The following is a 14,811-nucleotide window of genomic DNA, read 5'->3' on the forward strand; positions in this document are numbered from 1 at the left end:
CCCCAGTATGTCTTGCGCACCTCCTCGCGACCAGTTATGGAACGGCAGTAGCAGAGTCCTGGCAGCAGGTGACTTGCCCATCCTCTCAGTTGGGGAATAGTTTGCAATACTGGGCAGGTGATTGTCTTACAGGCAACTCCCGCAACTCTTTGTACCGATAAAGTCGGTAAATAAGTAAAACAGCACACTTACAAATGTTCCATTGGCCTGTCTTGCAACATACCTGGAGAGGCAATACCACTAAAGCAACACAGATCATTATGACAACAAGGAGTTGTGAGGGCCAGATCTGTGGTGTCACGTCACCATAACCAACTGTAGAGAAGGTGACAATGCAGAAGTAGAGAGATTTGAAAAGCGAGAGGTTGTCTCCTGCTCTCTCCAAGTGCTGAATCCCACATGTTCTGTAATGTTGAATGGAACATTTAAAGGTTAGCATCTCGACAATACATTATTGTTAAACTCTAAGCAGAATGACTTTTGAGTCACAGAATCATAGAAACTTACAGCACAGGAGGTGGTCATTCGGCCCGTCGTGCCTGTGCTGGCTCTTTGAAAGAGCAGTCGTGTTTAGTCCCACACCCCCGCTTATTGTCCATAACCCTGTAAGTTCCTCACCCTCGAGTACCCGTCCAACTGCCTTTTACATTTATTTGTCGAATTAGCTTCCATCACCTTTTCAGATAGAGCGTTTCAGATCCCGACAACTCTGAGTGAAAACATTTCTCCTCATTTCCCCTCTAGATCTTTTCCTAATGATTTTAATCTATGATCTCTAGTTATTGGCCCACTCATTTTTAAAGCTTGCTGCCTTTTTCGCTCCTCCTTTTCTTGAATGCGTTTGTACAGATGCCTAAAGCCCCGACCTACATCACCCCACTGGCCAATCGTGATGTGCGAGAATAGACAGGGAGTTCTGGCAGCCTGCTTTATCACATACAAAATCCCAAGTCTATCCTCACGCAAAATCCACATATATAATTTCCAACAAGGGTCAAAAGTGAGGCTCTTGACTGATTTTTATCTGTTGTTAGTCCAGGGACATTTAGACCACCAACACTGCCCCGGCTAAGATGGTGGGAGTTGTTTATAGGCCCCCAAACAATAGTTGTAATGTAGGGCAGAGTATAAATCAGGAAATCAGAGATGCATGTAGTAAGGGTAATACGGTAATCATGGGGGACTTTAATCTACATATAGACTGGGCAAACCAAATTTGCAGTAATAGTGTGGAGAACGAATTCATGGAATATATACAAGATAGTTTTCTAGATCAGTATGTTGAGGAACCAACTAGGGAACAGGCTATTTTAGATCTAGTATTGTGCAATGAGAAATTAATAACCTTGCAGTAAAGGAGCCTTTAGGGAAGAGTGACCATAATATGATAGAATTTTATACTAAGTTTGAAAGTGATTTAGTTATATACGAAACTAGTGTCTCAAATCTAAACAAAGCAAACTACGTAGGTATGAGGGGTGAGTTGGCTAAGATAGATTGGGAAATTAATTAAAGAAATAATACATAATTTACAACAAATATACATTCCTTTAAGGCACAAAAACCCCACAGGAAAAGTGGTCCAACCATGGCAAACAAGAGAAGTTAAAGATAATATTAGATCAAAGGAAGAGGCTTATAAAGTTGCCAAAAAGAATAGTCAGCAAAGAAGGACCGAGAAATTGTTAAAGAAAGGGAAAATAGAATGAGAGTAAACTAGCACGAGACATAAAAACAGACTGTAAAAGCTTCTATAGGTATGTAAAAAGGAAAAGATTAGTGAAAGTAAACGTGGGTCCCTTACAGGCTGAGACAGGAGAAATTATAATGGGGAATAAGGAAATGGCAGAGAAATTAAACAAATACTTTGGCTGCGAATTTAATTGCACTGAGGGGGTGGGTTTGGAGGCGGGTCCGCTGTCAAAATCGCAGGAAACCCGCTGTCAACCCGCCTCCACGCGAGTCTCCCAGGTGTCGGGTCTGTCAGCACAGAACTGACCCGACACCAAACGACGGGGGAGACAATTCAGCTACTTAAATGGCTTGTTAAGAACCAATTTAAGAGTATTTTGAGGCTTACTTGTAATTTTACCTTCTCCCCCACGGGTTACCCGCTGTTCGGGGAACACGCCAGCTCAACCTGGTGTGTTTTGAGTCTGCTCTGATGTATCTGATAAGCTGACAGTTGCAGAAGTGGTGTCAAGGATGCCATGTTGCAGATGGTGAGTTTCAGAGCACAGAAAATGTTGGTTACTACATTTTTAATACATATAGGGATTTCTTTAGCTTACAAGTTTTTAGATCCAACTGTATATCCAGTGTCACCTCATTGGGAGAACCTCTCTCACCAGTGACAGATCGCTTCTGTCATCTCACCTGCAGCTACCAGCTATTTCAGCAACATCGGAGCCAATGAAACAATCAGACCTTGGTCCTCCGAATCCTTCCACGATCAGTCCCAACACCAACATCACCAACCTTCTCCGCCATCACATGATGCTGCACTGGACACAGGGCATCAGCCCCTGACAAAATTGATGGCCGGGAGGCCAACGATGGCATCACCATGGCCAGATTTTCTTCACTTGACGCTGTAAACCCTGGCTGCCACATGATGCACCAGGTTGACACCATCTCACACCAGCACCTTGAAGCATCCCTTTAATGTCCAAGCCATTCCATGCACACTCATCACTATAGCCTGGGGGGGGGGGGGCGGCGGAAGTTATGACTGAACAATCACTGGAACTCAGTAAGACACTTCTCAAGGTGCGCTCAGATCTGTCCAATAAGGGACAGTGTTGGAAAAATAGATTTCACTGTATGACAACACATTACCAGAAACTTCACATGGACATTGGCTAAACCTCTCAAGTGCCTACCTTTAGTTGGTATGCTTGCAGTAGGATGAGGGTGATTGTGAGGGGTGGCTAGTGAGATGGGGAAGTGATAAAGTAGATAGAGGGGGTTGGGTGGAGGTGCAAGGTAAGTTGGTGTCCTGGGGAGGTCTCTTCCACCCTTGGAAGGGAAGAGAACCTCCCTGCGTGCTGTGATTGGAGAGCCTGGGTGCAAGCGTTCACCTTTGTGTAGTGACTGTCAACACGGATTTATGAAAGGGAAATCATGTTTAATGAATCTGTTAAGAGTTTTTTGAAGTTGTAACTAGCAGAATAGATAAGGAGGAACCAGTGGATGTGGTGTATTTGGATTTTCAGAAGGCATTCAATAAGGTGCCACACAAGAGGTTATTAAACAAAATTAGGGCTCACGGGATTGGAGGTAATATACTAGCATGGATTGAGGATTGGTTGATGGAGAGAAAACAGAGAATGAGAATAAGCGGGTCATTTTCGGGTTGGCAGGCTGTAACTAGTGACGTACTGCAAGGATCAGTGCTTGGGCCTCAGCTAATCACAATCTATATCAATGATTTGGATGACGGGACCAAATGTAATATATCCAAGTTTGCTGATGATACAAAGCTAGGTGGAAATGTAAGTTGTGAGGAGGATGCAAAGAGGCTTCAAGGGGATATAGACAGGCTAAGTGAGTGGGCAAGAACATGGCAAATGGAATATAATGTGGAGAAATATGAAGTTATCCACTTTGGTAGGAAAAATAGAAAAGCAGAGCAATTTTTAAATGGTGAGAGATTGGGAAATGTTGGTGTTCAGAGGGGCCTGGCTGGCCTTGTACACGAATCACTAAAGTTAACATGCAGGTACAGCAAGCAATTAGGAAAGCAAATCACAGAATCACAGAAACCCCACAGTGCAGATAGAGGCCATTTCGGCCCATCGAGCCTGCACCGACACATATCCCACCCAATCCCCGTAACCCCTACACCAACACATATCCCACCCTATCCCCGTAACACCACGTATTTAATCCCCCTAACACTAAGGGTCAATTTATCATAGCCAATCAACCTAACCCGCACATCTTTGGACTGTGGGAGGAAACCGGAGCACCCGGAGGAAACCCACGCAAACACGGGGAGAATGTGCAAACTCCACACAGACAGTCACCCGAGGCCGGATTCGAACCCGGGTCCCTGGCGCTGTGAGGCAACAGTGCTAACCACTATGCCACCATGCTCCCAAATGGCATGTTGGCCTTTGTTACAAGAGGATTTGAGTATAAGAGTAAAGACATCTTATTGCAATTATATAGGGCCCTGGTGAGACCACACCTTGAGTATTGTGTACAGTTTTGGTCTCCTTACCTAAGGAAGGGTATACTTGCCATAGAGGGAGTGCAATGAAGGTTCACCAGACCGATTCCTGGGATGGGGGAATTGTCCTATGAGGAGAGATTGAGTAGACTAGGCCTACATTCGCTCAAGTTTAGAAGAATGAGAGGTGATCTTATTCAAACATACAACATTCTTACAGGGCTTGACAGGGTAGATGCAGGGAGGATGTTTCACCTGGCTGGGGAGTCTAGAACCAGGGGTCAAAGTCTCAGAATAAGGGGTCGGCCATTTGGGACTGAGATGAGGAGAAATGTCTTCACTCAGAGGGTGGTGAATCTTTGGAATTCTCTACCCCAGAGGGCTGTGGAGGCTCAGTCTTTGAGTATATGCAAGACACAGATCAATAGATTTTTGGATATTAAGGGAATCAAGGGATATGAGGATAGTGCAGGAAAGTGGAGATGAGGTAGAAGATCGGCCATGATATTATTGAATGGCGGAGCAGGCTCGAGGGGCTGAATGGCCTACTCCTGCTCCTATTTCTTATGTTAGCTTATAAAACAAGCCAGGAATCAAAGCTGGGGCCTTGTTTTGTAAAAGCCCTATACTGTCCCACTAAATTAACAAGCTAGTCTAGTGTATAGATAGCTACAACAATACCGCCAGGCTTGACCAATCCAGCCGCCGACCAATCCAAGCAAAATACTGTGTTAGGAGGGTTAGCGTCACTGAAGGTAAAAATGTGTTTCATCCATCTGAATTAGGACTCCCTGGGACTTACTGCTTAGTTTCACTAATCAATCAAGTATGCTTAATATTTCTAGCTATGTAACAAAATGCCATGTGCCACTCTATCCAGAACCCAAGTATAATCTGTATTGTTCAAGCACGGTGGTAGGGTAATTTTCATCTTCCTGATTGGTTGGCTATCAACCAATCACATTCTAGAAAAAAAATCAGGATCAATGAACCAATTGATTTTACCAAATATCCCTCAATCAACATCACTAAAAAAAAACCCAGATTATCTGGTCATTACCACATCGCTGCTTGTGGGAGCTTGCTGTGCTCAAATTTTCTGCCGTGTTTCCTCCAGCGACTACACTTCAAAAGTACTTCATTGGCTGTAAAGCGCTTTGGGACATCCTGAGGTCGTGAAAGGCGCTATATAAATGCAAGTCTTTCTTTTTTAACCACTACACTACCAATCCTATTGGTACATTGCTAGGGGTGTGCTTTAAATGAGTAGCCTACATCAGAGCTCAAATGAATGATAAACCATGGTTTGTGATGTGCCGTAATAACACAGACTACCTATCCATCTATCTATTATTCTGTATTTGTCCAATAACTATTTGTAATAAAACTGTGATGGACTTAAGAACATAAAGGTCAAAAGCAAGAAAAGGCCAAGTGCCACTTTATCCAGAGTCCAAGTATAATTATCCTATCATGAACTTCCCCATCTTTTGCACTTTTTGACTGCACATTAATTATTTTCAATTAATAAATTAAGGGTAACATTTGTGTCTTTGCTCCTCTTAGCAAAGAAATTCTATCACTTCACCTTTGCATCTACATTTTTTTTGCTAAAATAAACATGAAGTTACATTGTCAGCTTATAACAACTTTTCAGTCCTGGAGATTCTACAGAGTCTATCAATAAAGCATCTCCTACTCCCAAATCCGCATTCTCATTGAAACACAACCGCTGACATTTTATGTGCGAGATTAAAATGAAAGCAAACTATTGAGAATGCTGACTATAACTTTTAAGAAGTGCTCTTTGATTCGCCAAAAATAGGCCATGTCATCCTGTAAATACATTTGTAAATGTAGAGAATTGAAAGCCCAATTAGGGGCTATCAGAATCAGTATTATGACAATTATGGAGAATCTGCAGCGAAGGCAAACCATTTAGAACTATACAAAAATACATTAAGGACTCTGAAATGAGTAGCAACCGTACAATTACCAACACCTACAAATTTCCTGTGATTTTATAGTGCTGTATTTTAAAAAAACACACACATCACCAGCAATCTCACAGTAATTAACAGTGTTCTGCTCTATAAAAGCTTTCTCAGAAGCTGAAATGGTGCACATTAGTTGGAAAATGGCAGATGATTCTACTCAGGGTAAATCTTTCTACTTGTATTTACATAGTACCTCATCACTTGTGTCAAAATGTCTCCATGTCTCCAAGAGCTGTACAGTGACTGCTGCCACATAGGTAAACACAGCAGCCATTCTGTGTCAGTCACGTCACAGCAATGAGACTAATCTGCTCTTTTGGTGGCGCTGGTTTTGAGAGATGAATGTTGTTCGGCAATATTTGAAGAATAGTGCAGTCGGATCTTTAACAGAGCAAGTGTAACAGGTAAATAAGACCTTGACTTAACATCTCATCCAAAGGAAGAAGGCACCTGCCAACAGTGCACCACACCCTCGGTACCGCACTCCATGCCTTTGTTACCTCTAGACTTGACTATTCCAACACACTCCTGACTGGCCTCCCACATATCCGCAGCATAACGAAGACCGCCTATTTCCACCTCCGTAACATCACCTGTCTTCACCTTTGCCTCAGTTCATCCGCTGCTGAAACCCTCATCCATGCCTTTGTTACCTCTAGACTTGACTATTCCAACGCACTCCTGGCTGGCCTCCCACATTCTACCCTACGCAAACTTGAGCTCATCCAAAACTCGGCTGCCTGTGTCCTAACTCGCACCAAGTCCTGTTCACCCATCTCCCCTGTGCTCGCTGACCTACGTTGGCTCCCGGTTAAGCAACGCCTCGATTTCAAAATTCTCATCCTTGTTTTCAAATCCCTCCCTATCTCTGTAATCTCCTTCAGCCCCACAATCCCCCCCCCCCCCCCGAGATATCTGCGCTCCTCTAATTCTGCCCTCTTGAGCATCCCTGATTATAATCGCTCAACCATTGGTGGCCGTGCCTTCTGTTGCCTTGGCCCTAAGCTCTGGAATTCCCTGCATTAACCTCTCCACCTCTCTTTCCTCCTTTAAGACGCTCCTTAAAACCTGCCTCTTTGACAAAGCTTTTGGTCACCTGCCCTAATTTATCCTTATGTGGCTCGGTTTTTTGTCTTAAAATACTCCTGTGAAGCGCCTTGGGATGTTTTACTACATTAAAGGCACTATATAAATACACGTTGTTGTTGTTGTTGTTGCACTGGAGTCTCGGCCTCTTTTAGGTACTGGTGTGGGGCTTGAACCCAAAATCTATTGGCCTAAAAGCAAGAGTGCTACCAGCTGAGCTAAGCTAACATCTTTCGACTACTGAGAAAGCAAGGCACAGTGCCATGGCCAAAATCCAGGAAACTGTCCCTGGTGAGAGAGAGAAAATGTGGTAAAGCAGGAAGTAATGGAAGAGGTAGTGATATGACTAAAGAATGGTTCTGACGAAACGTTAACTCTGTTTCTCTCTCTCCACAGTTGCTGCCTGACCTGCTGAGTATTTCCAACATTTTCTGTTTTTATTTCAGATTTCCAGCATCCGCAGTATTTTGCTTTTGTGTAAGTTTGTGAATTATAAGAGGAAAGGCTGTTTCAAAAGGAAAATCTGGTCAAGCTCTCTTTTTTTTCCTGTTTGTCTGTCAAAGACAGTGGGCTGGATTTTCCAAGCCCCCAAGGAGGCGGGCATGGAGGTGGGACTGCCGGTAAAGTAGCAGAAAGTGGGGGCGGATGGCAAACCCGCCCCCATCCCGCCTCCGTGCCCTTTTGCCAGGAGGCGGGAACATGTGCTGCCTTGGATCCCGTCTCCTGGAGGCGGGAAAGGCATTTAATCCTTTTAACTGCCTGTTAACAGGCAGAAAAAAGGATTAGTGCCATTTTACCTTCAAAGGTAAAGGCTTCCCGACCTCGGAGAACCCCGCCAGGTTGGAGGAGACATGAAGGAGGTCTGCGGCGGTCGGAGGCACCTGGAAGTAAGATGTAGAGGTGAGTGATGGGTGCAAGTGTGGAGTGCAAGGTGAGTGATAGGTTTTTAAAAATGTTCACTTACCTTGTTTTCTTCCTACAGCCTTCAGCCGCGCTGGATCGGGAGAGCCGACATCCTCCTTGTCGATTTCACAGACTGACTGTTGGATCCTCCGAACCAACAGCCATGTGAAATTTACAAAGTTGAAAGGTTTGATTAGTCCTGAACACAACGACTCATCAAACTACAGAGAATGTCAGTGTTTGACAGCTTCACAGAGCTGTCAAACGCTGACATTTCTTCTTTCAAGAGGTCTTGACAGATAACACGTCTGACGTTGATGTGCTCTGTCAGTGACTTCTTCCCTAATTGGCCTGCTGAGCCCGCAGGGCGGGCTTAACAAGGTCAATCAGGGGAAAACCCTCTGGTCAGACGAGGATGGAGGCGGGACATTGACACGACAAGCAGCAGTCCCGCCTCCATTCACAAAATCCAGCCCAGTGAATCAAATATCAATCAACCGATTAATCTTCCCTGGAGTCAGATGCTTATGAGATCTGTTTGACTGAGGTGCAAGTCATCAAAGGTCAGCTACAAGATGTTGCATTGAACTGCAGCTACCCTGTCAACCCAATCAGGCACTAGAAAGGTAAGCAACTTCTTCAAAAAATGTTTTGTTATTATGTTCATTCATGGGATATAGGTGTCGTTGGCAAGGCCAGCATTTATTGTCCATCCCTAATTGCCCTTGAGGGATGGGCAATAAATGCTGGCCTTACCAGCAACGCCCACATCCCGTGAATGAATAAAAAAAAGCTACTGGCCCTGGTAATTTGATTCACAAACACTATCTGAAGACCGGCTAATTTGTTTCAGCCTTCCCTGCCAACTGATGTTGTCCCACCTGAGTAGACAGTAGCAAATATCATGCCAAACTACAACGTCAGACCCCAGTAACTTCAGGGACAATGCCGTGGCTCAGTGGGTAGCACTCTCGCCTCTGAGTCAGAAGGTTGTGGGTTCAAATCCCACTCCAGAGACTTGAGCACAAAATCTAGGCTGACACTCCCAGTGCAGTGCTGAGGGAGTGCTGCACTGTCGGAGGTGCCGTCTTTTGGATGAGTCGTTAAACCGAGGTCCCGTCTGCTCTCTCAGGTGGACGTAAAAGTTCCCATGGCACTATTACAGTAGGTGTGTTCACCCCGCTGTCCTGGCCAATATTAATCCCTCAGCCAGCATCACTTAAACAGATGGTCTGGGTCATTATCACATTGCTGTTTGTGGGAGCTTGCTGTGTGCAAATTGGCTGCCGCTTTTCCTACATTACAACAGTGACTACACTTCAAAAGTACTTAATTGGCTGTAAAGCGCTTTGAGATGTACTGAGGTTGTGAAAGGTGCTATAGAAATGCAAGTTCTTTCTTCATTATTACTTGTTGTGGAATTGCAATTTGTATGTACAGTTGAGATTTTTCTACAAATAGCAAATAGAGGAAAGTATCTCTCCTGGCAAATGTGCCAAAGTATGAAAAACTAGTGAATGAGAACCTGCTACTGCGCTCCGATCACAGCAACCTGCGAACTGGTCTCGATTTTTCAAAGCAAATCAGTCAGCATATAGTGCTCCCAATGTCCACCTAAACCTACATCCGTTCAAATGATAAAATATTGAAACACCGTTTGGCAGACTTCAAAAGAAAATCTATCTCTTGCTGCTGCGCATTCAAAGACATGTAGATGAGTAGGCTCAATGAGGTATAGCCTTCTACTCTATGCCCGAGGCTATCCTGCCTAACGTTGGAAAGATGTGACCCATTGTCCACCCTCTACAAGATTAAGGCGACAGCAGCTGCACAAACAATTACATAGAAACATAGAAGATAGGAGCAGGAGTAGGCCATTCGGCCCCTCGAGCCTGCTCCGCCATTCAATGAGATCATGGCTGATCATCCAAACTCAGTACCCTGTCCCTGCCTTCTCCCCATATCCCTTGATCCCTTTAGCCTTAAGAAATATATCCAACTCCGTCATGAATATATTTAATGTATTGGCCGCTACTGCCTTCTGTTGTAGAGAATTCCGCAGGCTCACCACTCTCTGGGTGAAGAAATTCCTCCTCATTTCTGTCCTAAATGGCCTACCCCTTATCCTTAGACTGTGACCCCTGGTTCTGGACTCCCCGACCATCGGGAACATCCTTCCTGCATCTAGCCTGTCCAGTCCTGTCAGAATTTTATAAGTTTCAATGAGATCCCCCCTCATTCTTCTAAACTCTAGCGAGTACAAGCCCAATCGTCCCAATCTCTCTTCATACGTCATTCCTGCTATCCCAGGTATCAGCCTGGTGAATCTTCGCTGCACTCCCTCCATGACAAGAACATCCTTCCTCAGATAAGGCGACCAAAACTGCACACAATACTCAAGGTGTGGTCTCACCAAGGCCCTGTACAACTGCAGCAAGACATCCTTGTTCCTGTACTCAAACCCTCTCGCTACGAAGGCCAACATACCATTTGCCTTCTTAACCGCCTTTTTGAGCACTTCAGCAAGAAACTTGAGAGATTACGCTGCTACCCTTGCACTTTACTTTACCATTCAGTCTGCAGAAAATGCCAGCAACAATACTTCAAATTAGAGCTTCCTGTAGCCACTGAACACACTCACAGATGGAATTTTCTTCTGGAATACCGTCTCCTGGATGCAGACTTCTGAAAGAAGAGTTAAGCACCACTTGCTGGATCACCAGGATTGTGGACACATCCGGTTAAGTTATGGGAAATCTATTACATTGCTGCAGTGTGTACAATTGTAACGCGCTGCAGTACAATTTCTCCAAATCGTTCTATGCTTTCAGGAACCAGCAGGGTCAAATTTGTGAGCTATTTGATGTCGGTGCATTTTCTTTCAGACGAACCCCATTGTTATGTCACTCAAATATCTAGAGCCAAAAAAAAACTGATTTGAAGAACAAAAGTTATACACAAGGGGCCCGATGATGTAGAAATTCTGGCACTGCAGCCCCCCAAAAGTAATTTGTTAGAATACAAAGGAACCCATGTTTCTTCCAGGACCAGATCATACAGGAGAAGCTATTCACGCTTACCTTTTGTTGAAGAAGTTATTTATTGCACATTTGAAAATTTAATTTGTGTAGTGAATAGAGATTCAATGAAAACTGCCCAGTGCATTAATACGCCTATGCTCTTCCATTAAAACTGTAGTGACCCGCAGTTGGCTCAGAACGGCATTTGTTTGATTTACAGTAAAATGATATACGACTACCCATTTAAAAAGAAACATCTAATTCTACATTAGCCTCTCCATCTGGCTGGCTGCGAGTGAGAACATAAGAACATAAGAAATAGGAGCAGGAGTAGGACATTCGGCCCCTCGAGCCTGCTCCGCCATTCAATATGGGGAGAAAGCAAGGACAGGGTACTGAGTTTGGATGATCAGCCATGATCTCATTAAATGGTGGAGAGTAGGCTTGAGGGGCCGAATGGCCTACTCCTGCTCCTATCTTCTATGTTGTTTCAATAAGGTCATGGCTGATCTTGGCCTCAACTCCACTTTCCTGCCCGCTCCCCATAACCCTTGATTCCCCTGTTTTTTTCAAAAATCTCTCTATCTAGAGACTTCCTATGCAAATTAGGCCCTGCCGGAGAAACCCGTTGACATGAATCGGTCATTCATGTGGAAATGACTTATGAAGTAATACTGGGTGGCCTGCTGGTGGCGCTGTCCAGGGAGAGTATAAATACTCGGGCATGGGCCTAGCTTGTGCAGGACATTCTTTAACAGGAACTAGTGAAGGACACAACTAGATCTCCATGTTGGAAAACAGTTGATTAAAGCCTTGTTTAACACTCAGACCAAGTGCCTAGTAGTTTTCTTACGTCACCCATTGTCCATCGTTTCCCGACCGCCTCGAAGCCCCCCCACCCCCACCCCCAACCGGCAATCCACATTAAAATTCAGCCCATGTTGTTCTAAGGGCAGGTGAATTTGGTGCCGTCAGCAATTGACAGCTCAGTGGGCCAAACGCCTGACCACACGGTCTCTAGGGGCAATCACTCGCTTTCTCCCTCTCTCTGGCACGGAATGGGCGAGCAGGCACGAGCAGCCTATAACAGCAAGTCAGCACCAACGAGCTTTGGAATCGCTTAGCTTGAAAGTGAACCTATGACTATGGTGTCAGTAAAGTTTAATATTTTTAACCCCAAGAAACAGGAAGCATGGGAAGTTAGAAATAACAACAAAAAATACTGGAAAAACTCAGCAGGCCAGGCAACATCCGTGGAGAGAGAAACAGAGTTAATGTCTGCCACAGAGGGCGGTGGAGGCCAGTTCATTAAATATATTCAAGAAAGAGTTGGATATATTTCTTAAGGCTAAAGGGATCAAGGGATATGGGGAGAAGGCAGGGACAGGGTACTGAATTTGGATGATCAGCCATGATCTCATTGAATGGCGGAGCAGGCTCGAGGGGCCGAATGGCCTACTCCTGCTCCTATCTTCTATGTTTCTATGTTTCAGGTCGAAACCCTTCGTCAGGACTGAAAAAACACAGGAAATGAAACAGATTAAAAGGTCAGTTTGGGGGCTGGGAAATGGGGATGAAAGAACAAAAGAGAAGTGAAGAGACATTGAGAGGTATTCAAAATGAGACGAGATGGTGATAAGACTAGTAAAGAGACAAAAGACGGCTCTAGATTAGGTGTGAAATGCGCTGGCAGAATGAGAGACAGCTGCCATGTGGGAGAGAAAAAAGGGGGAAGGGCACAAAACAAATGGACTGATATGATTATGAAAAATATATTCTGCTCATTCGTGTAAAATAAACCAGTTGGTTTACCACCATTCCTCATCTCAAAAGAATGCGTTTCAATCTGCATTTTGCAAAATAACAATCATCAGCTCATAAGAGAATACACATACAATACTTCAGTAGCCAGTATATAAAACAAAGTTCTATTTTACGATCCCCAGGACGTCAACTTTCTTTTTTAAATAGTGGATGGTAAAAGTTGCCCTCTGGGTTGTGAGGTCTGCTTTGCAGGAGTGATGGTGATGGTGATTCCAAGTGTGGGGGAGGTCCCTCTGTGCATTAGCCACTGCAAAAATATACACCTGTTCATAATAAATCGTTTGATGATTCTGCTACACCTAACATAGCTGTGTCATAAATGGGAAAATGTTCTGTTGCACGGCGCAAATATCTCTCATCTTAATGAGAACAAACGTTTGAGAATTTTTAAAAAAATCAGCTCCGTATCTACTGCAGAATTGGAGTATCTTCAGTGTATGGGTGCCCAGAGGTTTATTTTATTTTTTAATACAGGTATATGCGTTTGATTTTTAGCTTAGGCGATTATGGCTAAATTATGCCAGGCATCATACTCCCCTTCATTACTACCATAGCAACGCTTGACGCAAGGGATGTCACCAGGATACTGGCACTGCAATGGCAGGAGGGGATTTACAATTTAAGCCCCCTCATCCCCCGACCCTCCAAAAGGGGATTGTAGGGCACCTGCAAATTAAAAAAAAAACATCTAAAATAAATGGTCCTCCTCTTCAACGTACCCAGAGGAGGCTGGCCCTGCTCCGCTGCTGCACGTGCCCGAGGCCAGCAACGAGACCTGGGTATCCTTGTGCACCAGTCGCTGAAGGTAAGCATGCAGGCGCAGCAGGCGGTTAACAAGGCAAATGGTATGTTGGCCTTCATAGCGAGAGGTTTCGAGTACAAGAACAAGGATGTCTTGCTGCAGTTGTACAGGGCCTTGGTGAGACCACACCTTGAGTATTGTGTGCAGTTTTGGTCGCCTTATCTGAGGAAGGATGTTCTTGCCATGGAGGGAGTGCAGCGAAGATTCACCAGGCTGATACCTGGGATGGCAGGAATGACGTATAAGGAGAGATTGGGTCGATTGGGCTTATACTCGCTGGAGTTTAGAAGAATGAGAGGAGATCTCATTGAAACTTATAAAATTCTAACAGGACTACACAGACTAGATGCAGGAAGGATGTTCCCGATGGTCGGGGAGTCCAGAACCAGGGGTCACAGTCTAAGGATAAGGGGTAAGCCATTTAGGACAGAAATGAGGAGGAATTTCTTCACCCAGAGAGTGGTGAACCTGTGGAATTCTCTACCACAGAAGGCAGTAGAGGCCAATTCATTAAATATATTCAAGAATGAGTTGGATATATTTCTTAAGGATAAAGGGATCAAGGGATATGGGGAGAAAGCAGGGACAGGGTACTGAATTTGGATGATCAGCCATGATCTCATTGAATGGTGAAGCAGGCTCGAGGGGCCGAATGGCCTATTCCCGCTCCTATCTTCTATGTTTCTATGACCACATCCAAACCCTGCTAAAGAGGTGGGCTCCCTGGAGCAGGCAGGAATCCTGCTGGGATCCCACCATAGATATCACAACAAGGCTGATCCTGAGAAATTTGCTGGGGTCAGTGGCTGCCAAGTTGGGCAGGAGCAAAGCCCATTACACCGACTCCGTGTGTTGGGATGCTGGGTTTACATCAGAGTGAGATAGACAGAGCAAGCGAGCGAGAGATTGAAGAGAATGGCAGCCAAGTTGGGCAGGAGCAAAGCCCATTACACCGACTCCGTGTTGGGATGCTGGGTTTACACCAGACTGAGATAGACAAGAGCG

The 14,811-nt window shown here is 44.7% G+C and overlaps 1 protein-coding gene across 4 annotated transcripts in view; it reads right to left on the reverse strand.

Moving 5' to 3' along the window:
- Positions 1–14,811, reverse strand: part of kcnt1b (potassium sodium-activated channel subfamily T member 1b) — a 517,853-nt gene that overhangs the window by 135,637 nt on the left and 367,405 nt on the right. For all 4 annotated transcript variants that reach the window (XM_085965398.1, XM_085965396.1, XM_085965395.1 and 1 more), the window contains one exon: positions 224–404. In XM_085965398.1, the coding sequence (XP_085821524.1) occupies positions 224–404 (181 nt within the window). The remainder of the gene's footprint in view (positions 1–223; positions 405–14,811) is intronic.

The sequence above is a fragment of the Somniosus microcephalus genome, chromosome 23, assembly GCF_052327205.1.
Source record: "Somniosus microcephalus isolate GS21.2 chromosome 23, FLI_Smic_1.0, whole genome shotgun sequence".
In the NCBI taxonomy this organism is placed as follows: domain Eukaryota; kingdom Metazoa; phylum Chordata; class Chondrichthyes; order Squaliformes; family Somniosidae; genus Somniosus; species Somniosus microcephalus.